The 22,081-nt window shown below is 35.3% G+C and overlaps 1 protein-coding gene and 1 long non-coding RNA gene across 3 annotated transcripts; one reads left to right on the top strand and one right to left on the bottom strand.

Moving 5' to 3' along the window:
- Positions 1-2,278: 2,278 nt before the first annotated feature.
- Positions 2,279-14,106, bottom strand: LOC147406959 (uncharacterized). Of its 2 annotated transcripts, XR_015176646.1 has the most exons (6): positions 13,759-14,106; positions 13,278-13,384; positions 11,208-11,652; positions 2,619-4,623; positions 2,497-2,539; positions 2,279-2,413 (listed from the first exon to the last, which is right to left on the bottom strand). It is a non-coding gene; the product is annotated as an uncharacterized LOC147406959 (long non-coding RNA). The 2 variants fall into 2 exon arrangements; XR_015176645.1 differs by having other exon boundaries at positions 2,497-4,623.
- A 6,062-nt stretch (positions 14,107-20,168) lies between these two features.
- Positions 20,169-20,879, top strand: LOC147406958 (pathogenesis-related protein 1-like). Its single transcript, XM_086432804.1, has one exon. It carries the CDS (start codon positions 20,195-20,197, stop codon positions 20,678-20,680), a length of 486 nt encoding a protein of 161 aa, XP_086288930.1. The 5' UTR covers positions 20,169-20,194; the 3' UTR covers positions 20,681-20,879.
- The last annotated feature ends 1,202 nt before the right edge of the window (positions 20,880-22,081 follow it).

Genomic DNA, 22,081 nt, shown 5'->3' with positions numbered 1-22,081 from the left:
AACAATCGGTCCTCCAATATAAATGTAGGTGGACTTTATTTTTCTAATGGTTGGTGGAGGGTCGGTCGAGATTGAGACTATAACTAGTACTCTCTCTCTCTTATTCTTGATGGATTGATGCAGACAGGAACCAGATTGGAAGATTGGATCCATTCCTGTATCTATTTGTTTCATTTGAGCATAGCTACCACCCATTTGATGGCAATATCTTTTTTCTCTTTTTTTTTGGTCAAAAGGTTTAATTTGTTTAAATTGACGTATAATAGATAGTCTAAGACAAGAAAAGAGGGCATTTATATCTAGCTGGACCTACACTATCTTTTTAAGTTTTGGCTGCTGCAACAGTTTTAAAGTAAAAGTAAGGAATTGAGACTTTTTCTCTAAATAACTAGGGTTTATAATTGGGATTTTTTTATTATTATTTATAAATGTGATGGGAGTGTCCAAACTTAGGTCCAATTAGGGGATCGTAAGAATTAGGGCCAGAGCCAAGGCATATGGATCCCTCCTCTGGGCATGTGCAACACCCACACACTGCACACCCCCAATAAGTAAGGGTACACCCTCACGGGTAGTCTCGAAGAAATATTGCTCATATTGGATATCAAACTCACAACCTACAAACTCTCACCGTTGATTGGATCCAATATTGTCATTGAGCCACTCTCTCTCCCTCGGGGTTGTTTATAACTTGGATTGTTGTAAAATAAGATTTTGTGATTTAGGAATCTAGTAATTAAAATTATGGTGACAAATTTTTTTCTTGAAACATAAATGTTTATTTTTCGTTTGTTATGGAAATCATTTTGAATATTTAATTTGTCCATAAAACCATGCAAAGTAAGACCTTCCCTTTGGCAAATGTATTCTGCAACTCGGTTTCTTAATTTAAGTTTTCTAACTTTTTTAATTAATAAAACATTCCTTAATTTAATGGAAAAAAATTTAAATCTATTCAGAAGGTTGAATAGATTCCATCTATCTATATAATAATCTTGAAGGCACTTATTGGCATCTATAATCTATATCCCCCACCCCCACCAGCCAATCACACATGACACCTGCAAAATTGTACATAAATAATGCTACTAATTAAAAAATATATATTAGTTTACTTATTTTATTATTCAAAATAATACATTATATAATCTAGAGTCGTGCTACGGTGACCTCAAGATTGTACTTCACATCATACATCCTTATACACTTTCATGTTAGGATGTGTGATGTGAGGTACAATCTTGAGGTCACTGCAGCATTATTTTATAATCTATCTTGTAATAGTAACAATACACTAGTATACTCATGATCATGATTTTAAAACTCAGTATTTTATCTCGTCTCATCCACCATCGATATGGAGTTTACACTTTTGAGTTGTTTGGTCTCTGATAAGATAAATCATTTAATTTTATTTACAATTATCTATAAATATATATTTATAAACAAAAATTATAATTTTCTTTTATAAAATAAGGTAGATAAGAAGATTATTAATCACTAGATAATATTTTTTATCTAAATAATAATAAAAAATACAAAAAGCTGATTGACTAGACGATTTTTCAAATATCGCTCGAGTTCTCAATACTTAAACAAGACATTATAAGAAATGATTCACATTGAAAAAATCATTCACTTTCTAGCACTACTGGGGTGAAATCATTATCTCCAATGACTTTAAACCATGCTACAATAACAACAATAATAATATGGAAAATGTTGGAATGACACAAAAATGATGTGGTGGCGTGCACATAACCGTAGATATTTTTTACTCGTATTTTACAGAAAAGTATCTACAGTAATATGCACTGATACCACATCATTTTGTCACCTTTGTGTCGCCCCAGCAAGACTCTTATAATATAATAACCAACGTATCATTAGTTTTGGGTCACTATAATAGGATTTACTAGTCATTAATGGATGTCACACTAATAAAAATATTTTCTGATACTATATTAATATTATGGTGTCTTAGCGAAGGGCAGGGTGGTAAATTAACAAATTAGGATGGGCTTGGCCTTAGATTTTAACTATGTATAAGTATAGGCCTAGCTATAGATCAACTCTGATGACTTAGTCTGTACTATGCTGTAGTATTGGTCTTCCGTATGGGCAGACCTGGATGGGCTTGGATCAGCTCCTTAGATGTTAGGCTAGGCTAGGCTAGGCTGGGCTGGACTGCTTGGTACCAAGCAAATCATTCGCAAATGCAAATGATTTGTTGTTGAAACTGATTTACAGATGCTTTGTTACATTCTGACATTTTTCAGCATGAATCTCATAAGCCCATTCATAAATTTCAGCAAAAAGTGTTGCAAATGATTTGCATGGTACCAAGCAGGGCCTATGTTCAGGAAATACCAAGGACTGGATACCTGACATGCATATGAGCAAAAATATGAACCTGCAAAACCCAACATCCATATTGAGGGTACATCAACCATTAACGATTGGAGAGTCGAGTCATACATCAGAACGTACACTTACCCGTGTCCATGTCACGTCCAAACAACCCAATTTGTAAATGCACCTACACATGTCCGACAATGTTTTATAACCAGAAGATCAAAGACCTAACCATCAAGACTACAGGTAATCTAGAAACATACTTCATGAAATGGGTCATGCGTGTATGTTGGAATGAGACGCCTATGTGGATGTAGTTGCACACGCTGAGGTTGAAAATGAGCTCTACAACCACAAAATACAACATACATGCACATAGTACACTTGAATTGTCCTGTAGACATAGTAGAAACTTACATGCACATAGCACAGTTTACTTTGAGTCAGTAATGGCTCCAATTTAGGATGACTCAGTGCATGAACTGTCTTGAAGAAGTTCGTTGAGAGGGGAATGCACCACCAAGGAATTCCATGTCCTTGGAAAACTATGGATTTTTCTCACAAGCCGGTTGAGAAAAACTTTTGAAGCCTACCTTTCTCTTTCTCCTGCATGTCGGGAGGACAACAAAGAATACCCATTACAATTTTTATCAATCGTTCACCAATAAGCTCATTTCTTGCGACAACCTTCTCAATCTTCTAGAGCTCACCTCCGAACGGCAACCATTCAATGAGAGATGGTAGGAGCAAATCATTCCACAGCTGCACATAATTATTAGTAGAGAAGAGCTGCAATGCTAAATGCAAAGTAGGGCTTAAAAGGGTCGGATACGGTTCCGATATGAGTATGTCCATATCCATATCTGAATTTTTTATTCAGATTCATATCCGGACCCGGATCCGACTCAGGTCCTAATAGCTAAAATCATATCCAAACCAATTTACTTTCATCAAATCCATATCCGGATCCGTTCTGATCAAATTAATTGATTCGGGTTGGTTGGATAGGATAATGTCAAATCATTGAAGGTTATTTAAAATAAAATTGTTAAAATGTGGTCAAAAGGTGACTTGAACTCAAGACCTCTCCATTTTTAAGAGGTAGTAACCACTACACTTAACTATTGTTGGTTGATGGAACATAACTAAAAAAATACAACTTGCAAAGTAATATATCATTCGGATCTTGACAAATATAGGAATGGATCTGTATCCGACCCAGATCCAACTCGGATCAAGGGATATCAACCCATATCCGAATCATATTTCAATTCGGATATACTTGATGGAACCAAGCCCACTAAATTCGGATTCGGTGCACTCGAATTTTGGATAAAATCCGTCCCATTTTAAGCCCTAACGCAAAGGGTAAAATGGGTAGCAACTATTTCTCGTGATATTTAAAAAGCATACATCTGTGCGCCAAAACACTTGTCCTTAATGTGAAGTACGCACACCTGAAAATGCAACCCAATCTTGTACATGTATACAGTATAGATTAGTAATCCATGCCTATGCGATGGATTCATTTGGTGATTCTTGACTCATTTGCTAACTTCCTAGCACCTATGGCATTCAGGTCATCCTTGTACAAAGAGTTAAGGGTCCAATAGAAATTTTAATTGCGGAAAGAACCGAAGAATGCATCTTTTGGTTCTAGAACAATTTTCCACACTGGATCAGACAGGAGACACACCTCTGGGTTTTTTAATCCATGTCTTCAACAATTTTTCTCCTCAATTTGTATAGGGATTCTATGCTCGGGTGTCTTAGCAATTAGAAAGTTGATACACCTTAGCAGGGAGAATGCACCCTCTGCACTCACACGTCAAGGTTCTTTGGGAAAAGTTACCCTTAACCACATAAAGAGCTCATCAGAAATTCTGTATCCTTTGATGCCAATACCATAGAAGGCATCATCAATGAGTGCAAAATCAACAAAGTGAGATCGTTTCCTGTCATGAATCAAATAGAATTGAATTGAAAGGTGATTTGCAGCCATGATGGGTTTTCAATGACCTCTCCCCTAACAAGCAATTCCTCAATTCTGATAACTGCCAACACAGTTAATCTCATACCCCTATATAGTCAAGAAACAATATCAACATTGGTGGAAGTTAAGCTGCATGAGGGCGAGAGTGACCTGAGTCAAAGCGAAGCTGCCAATGAAGAACAGTGTTGCTGAATGTTACATTTCATCTTCTGGATAGGATTCTCCATTCCATCAAAGTGATGCCCTCCCAGCTGTGGGCCTTCAACTTCCAGTCCCTATAAGAAGCAAAGGCAACAATGATCAGACAGTATTAGATCAGCTCCCTTACAGTGTGTAGATGCAATTTTTCGCCATCTACCAATCCACTTCGAGATACCAGAGTTTCACTGATAATCCTCAAGATTCAGTAAAGAAAGCATGCAAAAATCATAAAAAGAATATGAAAAAGAGAAACAACACCAAGATTTTTACGTGGTTCGGCAAAGATGCCTACATCCACAAGTTCAGGGAGCCATTCCACTATATTCTGTATCCAACATTACTAGATTGCATTTGGCCCCTTGGCTACCCCTTTCCACTCAACTTTCCCCTGGATCCCTCTTTTCCTCTCCTCCCCATTTTACAATGGCTTTTTGCCATTTAAAAAGAAAAAAACCCTAAACCTAGAAAAGGAAATTTAATCCTTGTTAGATTACAATTGCCATAATCATTCTTATTAAAATATAGTAAAATTATCTAAAGGGGAAGAATCCTCTCTGATAGAGTTACTTTTTTTATTTGGACTCATGTCTTTACTTAATTGTAAGTGGGCTCCACATGTTTTTATTATATAAATAGAGAAGAGGAGGAGGAGCCGAACCTATTCTAGTTCGACCCTCTCTCTCCTCTCTTTGTTTCTTGTCTTCATCTTTTCTTCTCTCATTTATCTCTTACAGATTGATTCTTGATTTTTAACATGGAACCAAAGCTTTTCTCTTATTTACCCTAATTTTATGCAGTTTTGGGGTTAAAAAAAGGGTTTTAATCCCTAGTTGTGCTACAAGTGAAACCCTACATGTGCATCGAAGGCCTCGATGGTTGTGAGTTGTTGTGGTAGTTTGTTTAGGGGTTTTATGATCAGTTTTGGAAGCTTTACATGCAGATTTTCTACATTTGGTGGTGTTTAGGTTGTTTTTGGCCGTTTTTGGGGTTTTTGATTTTCTCAAAAATCCCAACCTGGGTTTGTCTTCTACCATTGCCTCCCCTCTCATAGGTGTTTTCAACACCTATTGTTACTACTTTGACGGTGTTTTTGCTCTCCGAAGTGTTATGGTATTTTTTGCCAGATCTCCTCGCTCTTCGGCTTTTATCGAAGATGTTTTTTCCTCTATTGGGTTTCTGCAAAAAAAAAATTTGTGGATTATTACTGCTAGTTCTCAATTGTTGGGTAGTTTCTAGACTTTCCTTTTAGTGCACATCGATAGCTGCTCCCATAAATGCTCGGGTTCCCATGGGTGGTAATCATGGTGACCGTAATGGAACACGTGGTGGTCGCAGTGGTGGCTCTGGCCGTGGTACTGATAGATCTAATTGGAAGTGCAACTATTGTGGAAAAATTGGGCATACAGATGATTATTGTTGGGACAAATGGGGGCATCCTGATTATGCCCACCAAACATCTGTTGATATGTCTTCAGCTTCTATTACTCAGACCTCTGCTTCCAAGACCATGGTTACCAATTCTAAGTCTTGGGACAGCTGTTCAACTCAATCAGATCCTCCATAAGTTATTAGGTTTACCCTCTCCTTCATCCATTCCCATCATAACTATGGCCAATACAGGTAAATCTACTTCTGTAGTTGCTCAATCCCCTTCATCTTGGGTTATAGATTTCGGAGCTAGTGCTCACATGTTTGGTGGTATCTTCTCAATCTTTTCTAATTTTCATTCCTCTAAATCTCATAAGTAAAAACTCTTCCCGACTGGTGCTTGGAACTGGTGATTTTCATCCCACTAATTTCATGACACTATCTTCTGGCTTATTTGTACCTGAGTTTCCATTTAATCTTCTTTCTCTGAGTCAATTAACAAAATCACTGCATTATAACCTTTTCTCGTACCTTTTGTATTTTTCAGGATCTCAGCACTAAGGTGATTGGTTCAGGACAGGAGCGTAATAGGCTGTATTTTCTAGACCATGATGAACCAATTCCTGCTTTAAGTGTTGTAGTTTCTCCTCTACAATGGCACTATCGCTAGGGTCACCCGTCATTGCAGACGTTGCATCAAGTTGTATGCACGTTGAGTCCTATTTCAATTTTGGAATGTAAGTTGAATCCTTTTGATATTAGTCCATTTAGACATTTAGGGTTCTACAAAGATAAAGAGTACTTCTGATTTTTCTTATTTTGTCATTTTTATGGATGTTTATTCTCGCATGACTTGAATACTTTTAATGAAGGATCGTTCTGAACTACCCAAAATCTATTTAGCATTTTATAATGGAATATTTGTTCAATTTGAATGTGTTAAAATTTTCCATTTTGACGATGCCCTTGAGTATACTCAAAATTGTATGTCTGATTTCTACAAAGACCATGGTATTATCCATCAGACTACCTATCCACACACTTCCCAACAAAATTGTATTGTCAAATGTAAGCTTCGTCATCTTTAGGATGTCACTCGCACTTTATTGTTTAATATGTACGCTCCCAAATATTATTGGGGCAGATGCAGTTCTTACTGCTTGTTACCTTATTAATCGGGTTTCTACACCTGTAATGGGTAGTCACACTCCTTTTTCCTTATTATAACCTAATGCCCCCCCCCCCCCCCCCCCCAACCACCATTCTTCCACGTGTCTTTAGGTGTGTTTCATTTGTCCACATTCTTAGGACTAGTCTTCATAAGTCTTCTCGTGTTGTTAAGCGTCTTCTTGGGTTAATTTACACTTAAAAGGGCAATCGTTGTTATGGTCCTGTAGGACCTCAATATTATACTAGTGTTGATGTTACCTTTTTTTTATTTCACGCCCTTCTTTTATACTTCAGGTCATAAATTTGATTCTAATCTCGTCTCTTCTCGTCAAGGAGAGTTAGTTTTTCCTACAGTTCATCACCCAGTGTCCTCTCTCCACAGTTGCAGGTTTATCAACGCTCTTAGCATCACCCAGTTGTATCATATGGTTCAGCCATAGCCACACAATCACCTGACTTTCCTGAGGACCTTCTTGCACCATCACTTGACTTTCCTGAGAACCTCCCACCTCCTTCCACAATTCCCTCATCCTCTACGCTATTTTGGTAATTGCACCTTGTTTGTGGAAATCTTGTTACTTGGCGTAGTAAGAAGCAAAATGTGGTGGCCTGCTCTAATGCTAAAGTTGAGTATTGTGCAATGACCCACACTGCTTCTAAGATGTTGTAGGTTCATTCTCTTCTTCACTACATGATGTTGATTCTCCATTACCTATGCAGATGTATTGTGACAACCAAGCAACCATCTTTATCGCTAGCAGCCCTACATTTCATGGGCACACAAAGCACATTGAAGTTGATTGTTACTTTGTTTAGGATTTACTCATGCGTAAACAGATTGTCTCACCCTATGTGAAGTCTAGTGATTAATTGGCTGATTTTCTTACTAAGCCTTTATCTCATGTTCTTTTTTCTGCTTTCTATTCCAAGCTGGGTATCTATGACATGAATGCTCCAACTTGAGGGGGAGTGTTAAAGAGTTATTTTTTATTGGGTGGGCCCACGTCTTTACTTAAGTGTAAGTGGGCTCCACATGCTTTTATAATATAAATAGAAAAGAGGAGGGGCCGAACCTATTCTAGTTCGACCCTCTCTCTCCTCTCCTTGTTTCTTCTCTTTTTCGTCTTTTCATCTCTCATTTTTCTCTTGTGGATTGATTCTTAGGCGGTGTTTGTTTGCGCTATTTTTCAACGCTTATTGCTGAAAAAAATTAAATTCAGCACTTTTATCAAAATAGCGGATTTGTTTACTCTATATTTTTAGCGCTTATTGCTGAAAATAAGTGAAAAAAATTCAGCATTATTTTGATGCTGAAAAAAAGTGTTAAAGCGGTAAGCACTTCGCTTTTTTCAACACGGACAAGTATGCCCTTTGTTTTTTTGAGCATGGACAAGTATGCCCTTATTCTTAAAAGGATATTACCTCTTATATCCCATTAATAAGTATATAAACACCTCACAAATTAATAAACCCACACCATAGCTAAATTATTTTGTCTTATATGGGTTAAAAGTTTTGGAATGAGTTGATTTTTGGTGAGGATGATCTCTACAATGAGGAGATCATCCTTACAAAAAATCAGCACATCTTGAAACTTCTAACCTTATCAAAACAAGTTCAAGAACCGTAAATTGTCCCTTTTTTTTTTAAAAACTATTTTTGACAAGTTAGAAGTTTCAAAATAGACTGATTTTTGGTAAGAATGATCTCTAGATCATATAGACTATCCTCACTAAAAATTTGCTCATTCCAAAAACTTTAACTCATATAAAACAAAACAAAAAATGGCTATAGTGTGGGTTGCCCTTATTAATTCATAGGGTGCTTTTATAATTACACATCCTTCATTTCCATCGAAAATTATTCATCCAAAATTAAGTTCTTTTAAAGTTGATTTCATATTTTGGTGACTTGTATGACATTATTATTTTTAATTTGAAATTTGTGGGCTTTTATAAATAGAAATTATTATTTATAAATTGAAGATTTGAGTATTATTTATTATTTAAAAATAAATTGTATTTTAATTTTATAAGAAATAATATATTTTATTGTGTTTGATAATAAATAAGCATTTGAAACATGCAAACAATGTATAATATGATTGTAAGGGTAACAAAGACAATTTACCAGTTTCAGCAATGTGTAACAAATATGATTCAGCATTCAAACAAACAACTTTTTCAGCATTTAAATTCAGCGCTTAATGCTATTCAGCACTTATTTTTTTCAGTTTAACAAACAGCACCTTAGTCTCTAACTCTTCCCTAATTAAATAGAGTTCCACCCAAATAATACCACATGTTCATCTCGAGATTCTCACTGATTGGTGCCACATGAACTTTCTAGATAGGAGTGGATTTTAACCCTCCAAACAGTGTATAATTGTGAGGGGGATGGTTATTGCATGTAGATGATATTTGGTATTTCATTCAGCAAATCATGCAATTATTCTGTGTTAGTAGGACTAATTTTTCCGTAAACTAACATAAGCTACCTTATTTTGTGAAATGGTCTTGTACGCCCATGAATATACACACTTTGGAGGTCTGATAATAGATGATGAACCAACTTGTAACTTTATATACTTATTTCCTTCATAATATTCACAATTGGTAGATCCCTGAAACATATACCAACATGTAGCCCAACCAACTCATTCATCTGAACCATTGGTAGGCCACTGATGGGCGCACTTTAAAAGCTAGATCAGATACCTTGGAATATCAAATCAGAAAAACCACTTCTGATCAGGTAATTCTCTATTATCGGCAAACCATAGAAGTAATCTAGCCCTCAGATTTCACCATTTACAGCTTGAACTTCCCATTAGAAGTCTATCATCCCCCTCAAACTCCATAGTTTTGCAACAGCCCAGCAGGGCTTGGCATTCACACCGACCATGGTTTACGTGAGCTTGTTTTTCAGAGGTCTCATCAAATCTGTTATAAATTGCTCCTTATTTCTTCATTGTCTTTGATTCTCTCAAGTTCCTAATGAGTAACAGTCTAAACCTCAAGATCCCACTTGATGACTTCCAAAGGGATTGGTTCCCTTCACATCGGACAAAATTATCCAGACTACTATTAAATTGCCTGAGTTTCTGAAGCTTGAACTTCCAACAAAGCAAAATCCTTAAAAACAAGCAAAGCATTGGTGCTGCACAAAGTGACACCAATGTTGTGATGCTGGAACTTGTTAAATGGGAAAATTTTGGTTTCAATTGATCAATCCAGTATGTGGTACTTCTGTATCCACTGTCAGCTATCCAAAGACGGAACAATGTTTTAGTTAGTCGATCTTTCAGGCACACAGACATAAGACATTCACTATATGCTACTACCTTAAAGAAGATACTGAGATTCTTTGTGTTTGGTGAAGAGGGTATCAAGATAACAGTGGTATCTGACAGGAATTAGCCAATACACTTTGTGCAAAGTCATCTTCTTTGGAGGCTGAAAAATGGTATTTCCTGCATCAAGGGCTCTCTAGTGATCAGTTATTGGTATTTATTATATCCACTAAATAATTGTGGCTTTCCACATCCATTGAAGCGATCATAGATTATGAGGCTGGTGAACCTACAACTACAGTTAACTAGTGTGTTGAGGTTTCACCTGCAAGGTTTACGCTTTCAGCATTTGGACACACCTATGGGACTTTTTTTTTTTTTTGGATAGGTAATGGGTTAGTGGTTGGCAAGTGAAGTTGGAGGGATTAAGATCCTTTATTGATGGATAATTGTACCATGAAAGCAGGCCCATAAATTGAACAACATGGATAAATGAGTCAGTGCCCACTAAATTTGAAGGTTCACTCAGCGTAGACTAACTTGCGTGGTTAATTTCTAGTCTGGTAAGGGTGAATCTAAATAATTGGTGCCACTCCAAATTATGTGCCTGCAAATATCTGGTTGTTATATTATGTTTTCAAACAGCCAGATGTTTTTTAAAGCATCAAGGATGAAAAAAAAGGCGAGATCATGCATGAACTATTAATAAAATATCTGCAGATCGCTAAGAGAGAAGTTTGAAAACTAGATTTCTTTGACATCCATGGAAGATGGTTTACCTACATAAAATTTAAATGAAAAAAATAAAATGGAATAAAAGAAATGAACCAGTTGCTTCCATTTCTGCCTAGTTTAACTCGATAGTCCAACCCATCTTGTTGTCCGTGAGACCCATCTGTAGACTTATAAGAGAGGAATAGAGCAGTTGTGAAACAGTACCAACTCTGCACTCTCCATGGGAACCCTGCAAAGGATGAAAAACAATATAAATATTATTTAACTATCTATGCATAACAGTTGAAATAGGTTCAGCTTTCAAAACAAAGTCTAGTAGTGCCTCTACAAAATAACAGAACATAAAGACCAGCAATAGCATCTCGTTTCACATAAATACTTTGCACAATTCACGGATGTGTATATACAGCCCGTCTTTAAGAATGCATAACTAGAGAAACCTGAGACAGTTTCAAACTCTTAAGGGTCTCTCGATCTATGAAAATTCAGTGACCTGAAAAGGCTCTGTTGAAAATGCCCAGACTTTGTGCTTATTTCACTGCAAATGAGAAGATAGAAATTTTCCACATAAACTTAGCCAGTACAAGAGTGGTCATCCAACTTAGGGAAGCTTAGATGCACTGAGTGCTTTGATTGTTATGAAAAAATCACAATGGTTATCATCTTACTGATGAGAAATTCAAGAGCCTCACTATTAATATCCTTTATTTCATGATGCAACCCATATCATGAATTAGTAACATGTATGCAAAGAGATGTGCACATACGTTCTTGATTACCTTTCAGAAAAAAAAAAATATGAAGAGAAAAAAAGATGTGCACAGACGTTTCATCAAGTTTAAAAACAGAAACGAGTAGTCAAGAAACAAGCAGAACTAACTCAACTTGGTCAAGACTTGGATCAAAAGAAAAGAAAAGCATCTATAAAACCAACGAAAGTCAATCAAGTCCTCCACTATTAGTCCCCCACATGATCTTTAATGAAAGAGAAAGCTTAGGATAGAGTTCCCAGACAGAAACTTTGGTTATTATCAGGACAAAAGGAGTCCCAAGTAGGTACATCAACATCATGAAGGGCATGTATGAGAGAGCTACAGATTGTGTGACATAATTAACAAAGAGAGTTTTCAATAGTGTTGTATTTACAAACCTTGTCATCCTAACTACGCCATTTTCACTGGTTATGGATGAATTAACTGCTCATAATCACAAGAAGCTTCTATGGTGTATTTTGTCAAGAGATGAGGAAAAGAAATGTGAACTACAATTTTAGCAAAGAGGTGCCTAAAGATGAGAGAATATTTTTAAGACTAAGAAGATGTCGGTTGAACGGTGCCTAAAGAGACAATTCTGTCTTGCACATGGTTTTATGTCTTAGACTATCATTTTGACTTGCCCAAATCAACCTAGAACGGTCCAATGCTGAGACAAAGCACCTTTGCTTATATATATATTAGGGGGAACCAGACCATAAGAAAGGAAAAAAAAGAACAAGAGAATCAAGATTGGTGAGCAAGGACCTCACCACTCTCAACCTTAACAATTACAAAGACAGAAATGTCATGACTTTCGAACACCTTTCCCTATCTGAATTGAAAATGATCAAAGCTCAAACCCTAATGTTATATAACATTGAATAAGAAAGTTTGGTTTACGCTTACATTGTCGATATCCTTGAACAATTTCAAATTGCAATCACTTGTGAGCAATCAAAAAGCCCTTTATATTATATAGCTTATTGATTTTTGTTGTTGTTGGAATAGAATCCATCAAGGCCTTAGAAGAAAATCATAATGATACCACCACAAAGTATCCATGCCCCAACAAAAAAAAACTAATAACAACAATAATTAGAGAAACCAAAGCTAACACCAATTTAAATATTCATACCAATCTTCAATTAGTATATCGTACATCTATATCCAGTTTTAGGATCATGTTATGAGTTTCCTTTGCAAAATAGCTAACATACAACAACCATCTGCAAGGGTAAGCTAAAGCTCTTGCACAAAGAAAGTAACTTATTTGCAAATTGATACATAAGTTGATTAGTATGAATTTCAATCCTTAAAAGTGAAACATACTAACAAAAGAACTTAGGATACCATATTTGAAGTTGAACATTAAAAAATAAAAAATACAGAGAAGGTTGAGATAACTAACCTACCCATAGCTTAAAATTGCAGATGATGGGTTAGATTCAATGTAACAGTGTAATTCACCTTTGGAAAAGTTTCCATCTTTAGAACATTTCATGACATACATATAATCTGCCAAAACAAAGATTGTCCCAACATATATCAGCCTCTTTCAAATGTGTCCTTGATGTGTTTCACAGGATATCAACATTTAAGCATATAAAAGCCTTGAAGAATTGGAACAAAATTAATTGCAAAGTTTATATATGTACAAGTCAGGAATCTAATGTCACTAATCTTAAGTTTTCTTTAACATCAATGCTTCTAGCACCAAAATCAACAATAGATATGGAAGTACAAAGTGATGGGCAATTGATGCAGGCCAGTTTTATTTAAGGTTTATGTGAACCTAATCATCATCATTGATCCAATTACATCAGGCATGATGAACAATCAATAAAGAAAGCAAGAAAAAATAAAGGATTTTAATAATAAAATAAAAATACCTTGAGAGAAGAGGAAGAGAGAGAGAATAGTGTTTTGGGTGTGAAGAAGGTTGGGAGGAGAGTGGTGGGGTTGATGAGAGAGGAGATGTTTGACATGAAATCTCTTCTTCAAAGAAGCGGACACTTCCCATTTCTTTGGGCTTTGGATTTTGGAGACTTAATTTGGATTTGTAAGTTTCAAATTAGGATTTCAGGGCTTGAGTCTTCAGATTCGCTTTTGATGTCTGGGTTATGTATAGCTTTCGTATAGGGTTTGGGGTTTTTGGCATATTCGATACATTTCTCTTTCCCAATCTCCCAGAATTTTCAACTATTTTGGATCGCTTTGTTTCAAGTGTCTCAAACGTATGTTGTGCTATTTCGGGGTATATGTAACTTGATAGTACATTTAGTAAAGCTTTTATTTATTAATTAATGCCTCTCATTATTGTTGAGTTCACCACTTTTTATTTATTTACAAGGTAAAGATTTTTATTAGGGTTGTACAAGGGGTGACAGAGGACCTTAGATGGTTTTTACTCGTATCATGAGGAAACACATATATGGTTATTTGCACATCCCACGTCAGAGTTGTGAGAATCATAGTAAATTCTTTTGTCATTTTAGCATTTTCCTTTTTATTATTGAGCTCATCACTTTTTATTTATGTTGAGTTTGACATTTTCTCTTATTGAACTCGACGATAAAAATTGGTGAGCTCAACGTTGGTAAAATAAATTTATTTTTGTTTTTCAAAATTTTCTGATTAAAATACATGGAAATAACAACTTGTCTATATGATTTCAAACCAAAAGAACCATCATTGGCCGATTTTCATCAAAAAATGAAAAAATACTACTTTTTTATATGCATTTCCAAAAGGGAAATGTTCAACACCCTAAGCTTTACCCTACACTTTAACAAACGTGTTTTGTCCTATATGGGTTAGAAGTTTTGGAATGAGCTGATTTTTGGTGAGGATGATCTCTATGATTAGAAGATCATTCTCACCAAAAATCAGCCCATTCCGAAACTTTTAGCCCCATGTTTACAAGTTGAAAAATCGTGGACCACCCATTTTTTGTAAACCATTTTTGATGGGGTTAAAAGTTTTGGAATGAGCTGATTTTTGGTGAGGATGATCTCCTCACCATAGAGATCATCCTCACCAAAAATCAGCCCATTCCAAAACTTCTAACCCATGTAAGACAAAACACGTTTGTTAAAGTGTAGGGTAAAACTTAGGGTGGGGAACGGGACCCTTTCCAAAATGCTTAAAAAATTTCTTGAAAATAATATCTTCTTCCTACTCAAATCCTTTACATTGGAATAAAGTCTCAAAACTCGACTGGGATGTCAAAAATTTAATTTTTTTGATTGAAAATGAATAATTCAAAAGGTTAGGACACACTTAGCATTTCAATCATGAAAAATGTGGGGAGTGAGGTTTGGGAACTGATTAGAAAAAATGTTTTACTGAATGGACTATTAAGAGAAGCTCTAAAACTTAAGGACTAATTAGAAAGAAATCCTCCGTCTGGGTCTTTTAAGTAATTTTTCTATATATTATGCTATTATATTTATGATTTGCCATCCTTACTAATAATATTTTTAAGTTCATAATGAGTGTTAGGTTGCCCAAATAACACCTTAGTACAATAAAGTTCATGGCCTAGATTAAACTTAAAAACTAAAATTCATAATTTTTTTTTCTAAGATCTTTGAAAATAGACAACTACCAAACTCCCATATTTGAAATTCAAATCCAACCATGAAAGATCATAATATGTTGTTCATCATTTTTGTAGGTGATGTGTTCCAAAAAGGGAAAAACTTTGCAATGATTTGTAGAAGCATTTTCTTATATTTCTCGTATTTTTTTTTATAGAAAAGACTTAGGGTATGTTTGATTGCACATGGAAAATAGGGTAGAAAATCAATTTCCATGGAAAGTGACATTTTTCCAATGTTTGATTGCATTTTTTCATGGAAATTAATTTTTCACTCTAATAAAAAAGTCTACTAAAACATGGATTTCACTTTCCCACTTATATGGATGGAAAAGTGAAATCAATTCATATTTTCCATCCCCAAAATATCATTTTCTTTTTCCCCACTCATATTTTATTCTTTCCTACCACTGTCATAGCCACCATCACACTAACCTCGTCATCGTCACCATCGTCATCGCCATCATCACCGTCTCTAACCACCTTTTATCTCTCTCTCTCTCTCTCTCTTCTTCTTCTTCTTCTTCTTCTCTTCATTCTCCTTCTCCTTCCCTCACCTCCATCGCCACCACCACCACATTCTCCTTTCTTCTTCCTCACTTACCTCCGCCGCCACCACCATCATGTCCTCCCCCTATCCCTCTTATCATTTTTCAAGTCTTTTCTTCTCCACTCTAGGCCTCTCCCTCTCCTCCATCTTCTTTCTCCTCCTCCTCCCCCTTTTCTTCTTCCTCAAATATTTTTTCTATGATTTTATCCAAGTAAAATCAAATAATGGAATTTGATTTTCCAATCCTACCTATTTTCCACCATTATTTTTACATGGATTTCAAATTCCATGGAAAGTCACTTTCCATGCAATCAAACATACTCTTAATTTATAAAGAAGATGAAAATATTTTTATCACTTGAGGTGTTTTTTTTTCATTTTTTTACTTATTAATTTCTTAAGAACTGGAACTAATCGGTACTTGTAGTGTTGTGTTGTTTACATAGTATAAACTATTCTACCCTAGGCTCGGAGAGCCTAACCCATAGTTTTAGTATTTGTTTCATTGTTTCTACAGTAATAATTAAAATTATGGGTCCCATTGTGGGTTAACGTCTCCCTATATAAGGGTGTCAATAGGTCAATTCCGATTCGATTCCTAAGGAACTTAGAATCATAATCATTATATTTATTTCGATTCAATTCTAAAATAAATGGAACTAGAATCGGAACTTTCAAAAATCGCGAATACCTATCGATTTTGGTTCTCAAGAATTGAATGAGAAAAAATGTATTTCAAATCATTATAAATTTTTTTCCTTTCAAAAAATTAATATATTTTCGATAAAATTATTAACTTAATTATAATTTGTTATACTAAAGATACAGATTAAATATTTTTTTCAAAAATAAAAATGTATCTTAGTTAAAAGAAATAATAAATTTTTAGAAGATAACTCATATTAAGTTCAAATTGTTAATTTATATGAAAAATTGAAGAATTTATATAACATGAATTTATTTTGAAAAAAAAAAACACCTTAAATCATCTGTAGTATAATAAGAAATGACAAAATAATCGGTCCCTGGTACCCATGGGTACCTATTGGATATAACCTAATTGTTTCGATTCCTATCGGTTTAGTTTCATTTTAGATCGACCTGACTCTAATCAGTTCCAAAAAAAAAAAAAAAAGGAACTAGAACCGAGGTTTTCGATTCCAATTCGATTTAGGTTAAATGGGTACCCATTGACACCCTTACGTCTCCCCCTCCACCATAGTAATTTCAATTGAAAATCACTTTGCTTACTAACTTAGAGAGATTTCCTATCTTACCAAGGGGTTGTTGGGTCCACATGCACATGGATTGTCATATTAGCAATCCAACATCACAACCTTCTAGATTTCATTATTGTTAGATAGATTCAACAATTTTATATATATACCCAAATTTAAAATTTAAAATTAAACAATGAAAAATAATTTTTTTTTTTTGAATTTCTTTTTCCAAAGTTCTTAAACTTTTGCCCTCTACATCAACATCCTGGGGTCTTGGATCGTGTTTTTGGATGCCACAATATGCTCTCATGAACCTTAGAAAGATTTCAAATCTTACTAAGGTAGCCACCGTAACCCACGTGGATCCCACAATCTTAAGTTTTTATGTGAGATATATTTTTTTTTTTTAGATTACAATTTAATATGAAAGTCAAGTGTGAAATATTTATACCATTGTAACAAACAACATGCAGACTAAAAACCTATATCAAGATCAATGTCTACGTGAAAGTTAATCTGGTTCGGAATTTACCATCATAAGAAAAATTCAATTCAGGATATATAACATGATTTTTGTACTAGCCAAACAGATCCTTACTATATTACTGTTGATTACTGTTTTGCCTGTAGCATAACCCTCCCATATAGCGTAATTTTCACCCACAATTTCCATTTACATTTTCATAAAGGAAAAAACTATCCTCCAACGAGGTTTGACGCATCGGTTCTGACCGAATCTCCACGGAAACACGTGTCTCCTACGTGTGTTTATCATTCCATCTTAACCGTTCGTTGAATGCTGTGTGTCAAAGTCGTTGGAGATAAGAAAAGTCCTTCCACAAAAAAAAAAAAAAAAAAAAAGTGATTCCTTCTAGAATCAACCGCAAACTGCGCAAGTATCTCGGGATTCACATTTTTATACTTTTTGAAACTCAGCCAATGGCCTGAACCTAATGACGACTATGGATGACGCTACCATTTTCCTTTGACAGACCTCAGCATCCTTACATCTAGCAACCTCATCCTCACTTCATACAGATTTTTAGGATCCATTTTAATTCGGAATCCCTAAGAGCAGTCTCCCATCTCAGCCGTTTGTGTGATGGAGAGCCTCAGTCAGTATTTCCTTGATTTTAGCCATGAGAGCTAAAAGCGGCTAAAATCACGGGCACGTTGACAATCTACACTCACGTTTGTTCCAATCCCATCTTCCCTTAAAAGTTTGAAGAAATAAAAGAAAAGAAAATGGACTTTTTCATCCACTCCATCGAACATATTGATATTTAATGTAGTATCGTCAGGTCTAGTGTAGTTAGAGCCTATTGAATATGTAGCATACTACCGAACTTAAGTTCATTCCGCTCCATTAAGGTCAAAAAGAAAAGTGTAGTGTAGTCACTTAAGCGGTTACTAGCTAACTACAACTTAACTGATTAGGCTACTGATATCAGGTGGAGTATAGTCATGTTCTACCTCGACGGCGATTTGATCTCTTTGGTAAGAGAAAATAAAAAGCCGTGATCCAAAATGATGTGTCATTTCTATAATCAATTATGATGTTTATGTGACACATGTTCATTGGAGTTTAAACACATTGGGATGCATGGAGGACTTGGTTAGGAGGCCTGGGTATTTTAAACTCCAACAAATTAAATCATGCCATATAGACACCATATTTATGTCATAGGAATAGGAGTTATGGGACAGAGGTCTGGATCCTAATTAAAATACAAATTTCTTAGAGATATTGTTTTTAGGGATTAATATTTTTTTAGAGTAATAGAGATCAATTCTTGGTTTTAGAGATTGACATGATTTTTTTTCTTAGAAATGATGAGGTTAGTATTTGTTAGGAAAATGTAGTCTTAGAAACATAAGAAAGTTGGAATCTTGGGATTTTGAGGCGTGATAAAGTAATTGAGTCGTGATAATTTGACTCCCCCTATGTGGCATACTCAAAATACTCTCCTGAAGTGGCATGTGCTAGAACCATAAACTTTATGTGTTGGGACATCCCTATAAATATGTGCAGTTGTGTATCCCGATGAAAGAAAATCTATGGTTGTAGCACATCTCATGTCGGGAGAGTATTTTGAGTATGTCATGTGGGGGGAGCCAAAAAATCATTACTCAAAGTAATTATCTTTAAGATTTTATTTGTTTTCACTAGTAGAAAAGTTTGTTGATGGATTATCTATAAAATAACCTCTAGAGTACAACAAAGCCTCTAGTTGCAAAGTGTCAAACCAGCTGAGCTATGGGTCTAAGCCCTGTACTTAACACCTCTTGCTGCTGGAAAAGAATTATAAGTATAACAGAGAGGTTACACTACTGATAGACAGTTATAAAATCATCTCAAATCTCAAACGCGGTGGAAGAGGTGTTCGTCTCTAATCAATGAACATGTTATGCTTATGTAGCTCATGCAATCCGAGGGGTTAAATGGGAACAGGGATGCATTGTTAACAAAAATTTGTGCTAAGCAAATGAATCAATGACTTTATGTACATGTCTTGAAAAAAATTTAAGTGATTTGCTAGGCAGAGTGTTTGGATTTTACCCTTTTTTCTGTATAAGGGGCATTATTGCTATTGATTCATTGGCTTGGAAAAAGAAAATTTGGACCCAAAAAAGGGCTAACTTTATAGATAATCTCACCATAGATAAAGAATGTAAGGTGGTGACTTTAGTCATGCAAAGATACCTTATAAAAGTTTCATTCTCCAATCTCATTTTAATCTTTTTTCCTTTTTCCTCCAAATTAACTTAAAAAACTTAAAATATTAGTGTGTGTCTGATGGGATTTGAGCCCTATGTTGACTTCATCTCTTTATTTTTGCTCCAAAGTTTTGCTTTCTCTCCATTTTCTCCACTATTTTCACTATAAATACCCCACCCATAGGTCTCATTTTTCATCAAGGAAACTAAAAATTAACTAGTAAAGTACAGAGAGAAAGATGGGGTATTGTAGGCTTGAATTTGCACTACTAGTGTGTCTGATGGGCTTAGCTTTGCTACAAGTCTCCCAAGCACAAAACTCCCCACAAGACTACATTAATGCCCACAACGCGGCTCGTTCCGAAGTTGGGGTTGGTCCAATGACATGGGACACCAAGGTCGAATCTTACGCTCAAGACTACGCTAACCAAAGGGTGGGAGATTGCAATTTAGAGCACTCCAAGGGACCCTATGGTGAGAATCTTGCCTGGGGTAGTGGTGACCTCTCTGGCACAGATTCTGTGAATATGTGGGTAGGGGAGAAACAATACTATGACCATAACTCGAACACATGTAACGGAGGAGATTGCCTACACTACACTCAGGTGGTGTGGGGCGACTCGGTACGTCTTGGGTGTGCTAAGGTTACATGCAACACTGGGGGTACCTTTGTCATATGCAGCTATGATCCTCCAGGGAACTTTCAAGGACAAAGTCCTTACTAGAGAGTTCCCATAGTTTAAGATGGGATGAAATATTTATCTCTATGTCTATGTGTGTCTTATTTTGGGTTCTGATGTGGAATAAATTGGTTGATTTCGTTTGTCTTGTTTACGTTCGTCCATATCGCTAGTACTGATTAATTTAAAAAGGGTGTCCGCTCTTGTGTCAACTTTTCATTGGAGATATGAAATGATTTTTCCTATAAATGCAGTTGGAAGCTTTTTTATTATTATTATCAATGATCAATTAGATGGTGAAACGTGGAAATAGACAAATTATTTTTTGAAAAAAACAACATGACAACCAATTGCCTAATTTCTTGATTTTCTATAGAAAAATACTAAACTCATGACATCCTCCAACACTGCCTTCGACATCGTGCTCGTATGGTGATGTGTATAGAACCATAGATGCTTTTCCTCGAAATACAAGTGTTATGTATTTAAGAAAAATCTTTGTTTTGAGAGACAAACTAAAAATGTTGTTTGAGACTATATATTTTGTGGTATTTTTTATTTTTAAGAGTTTGCATCCATAATTTACACAATTGATGGATTTACATAAAAAAAGTTATAAAATATAAAATTGATATCTGATAAAATAATAGGAGATACTCCTCACTAAATGTCTTCCAAATTTCTCAGATCATTTTATCTTCTAATTTTGAATGGTAACTTGTCCCAACAATTTTGAATGATTTTTTTTGCTCACAGCCCAACAGCCGTTAGACATGTGACGCAATGGATAGAGAATGATTTAGCATCCTATCCATTGAGAGCACTAACGAAAGGATAATTGGATGGTGAGAAAAAGCATGATCAACCCATGTTGATGAGGGAACCACGAGCCTTTACTTCTTAAATTAATTCCGTTTCTAGTACTTTTGCATGTGATATAAAGGATTTTTCTAACCTTCTCTCAGGGTCATATATACCATTGAGATGAGTGGAAAACACACATGTCTTGATGATAAACACTTGAATTGATAAGGGGAATTCAAATCCCAACCAACAATCTCATATATGGCATTCAACAGTCAAATTCCTAGTCAAACTCCTAGACAAAGTTTTGTCTTATGTGGGTTAAAAGTTTCGGAATGGGCTAATTTTGTGAGGATGATCTACATGGTGAGGAGATCATCCTCACAACAAATCAGCCCATTTTGAAATTTCTAATCTCATGAAAAATAGTTACAAACTAACGATTAAAAATTGACGATTCACGATTCTTCAACTTATAAACTAGGGTTAGAAATTTCAGAATAAACTGATTTTTTGCAAGGATGGTCTCCTCACGATAAATATCATCCTCATAAAAAAAATCATCTCAATCCAAAATTTTTAACTCATATTACATAAAACACTTTGTCTAGGAATTTGACAGATGAACGTTGCACACACACA

The sequence above is a fragment of the Akebia trifoliata genome, chromosome 3, assembly GCF_017979445.1.
Source record: "Akebia trifoliata isolate Shusen 1 chromosome 3, ASM1797944v1, whole genome shotgun sequence".
NCBI lineage: Eukaryota > Viridiplantae > Streptophyta > Magnoliopsida > Ranunculales > Lardizabalaceae > Akebia > Akebia trifoliata.
Note: the sequence above shows the minus strand (reverse complement) of the source record. Positions and strands in the feature narration are given on the sequence as shown.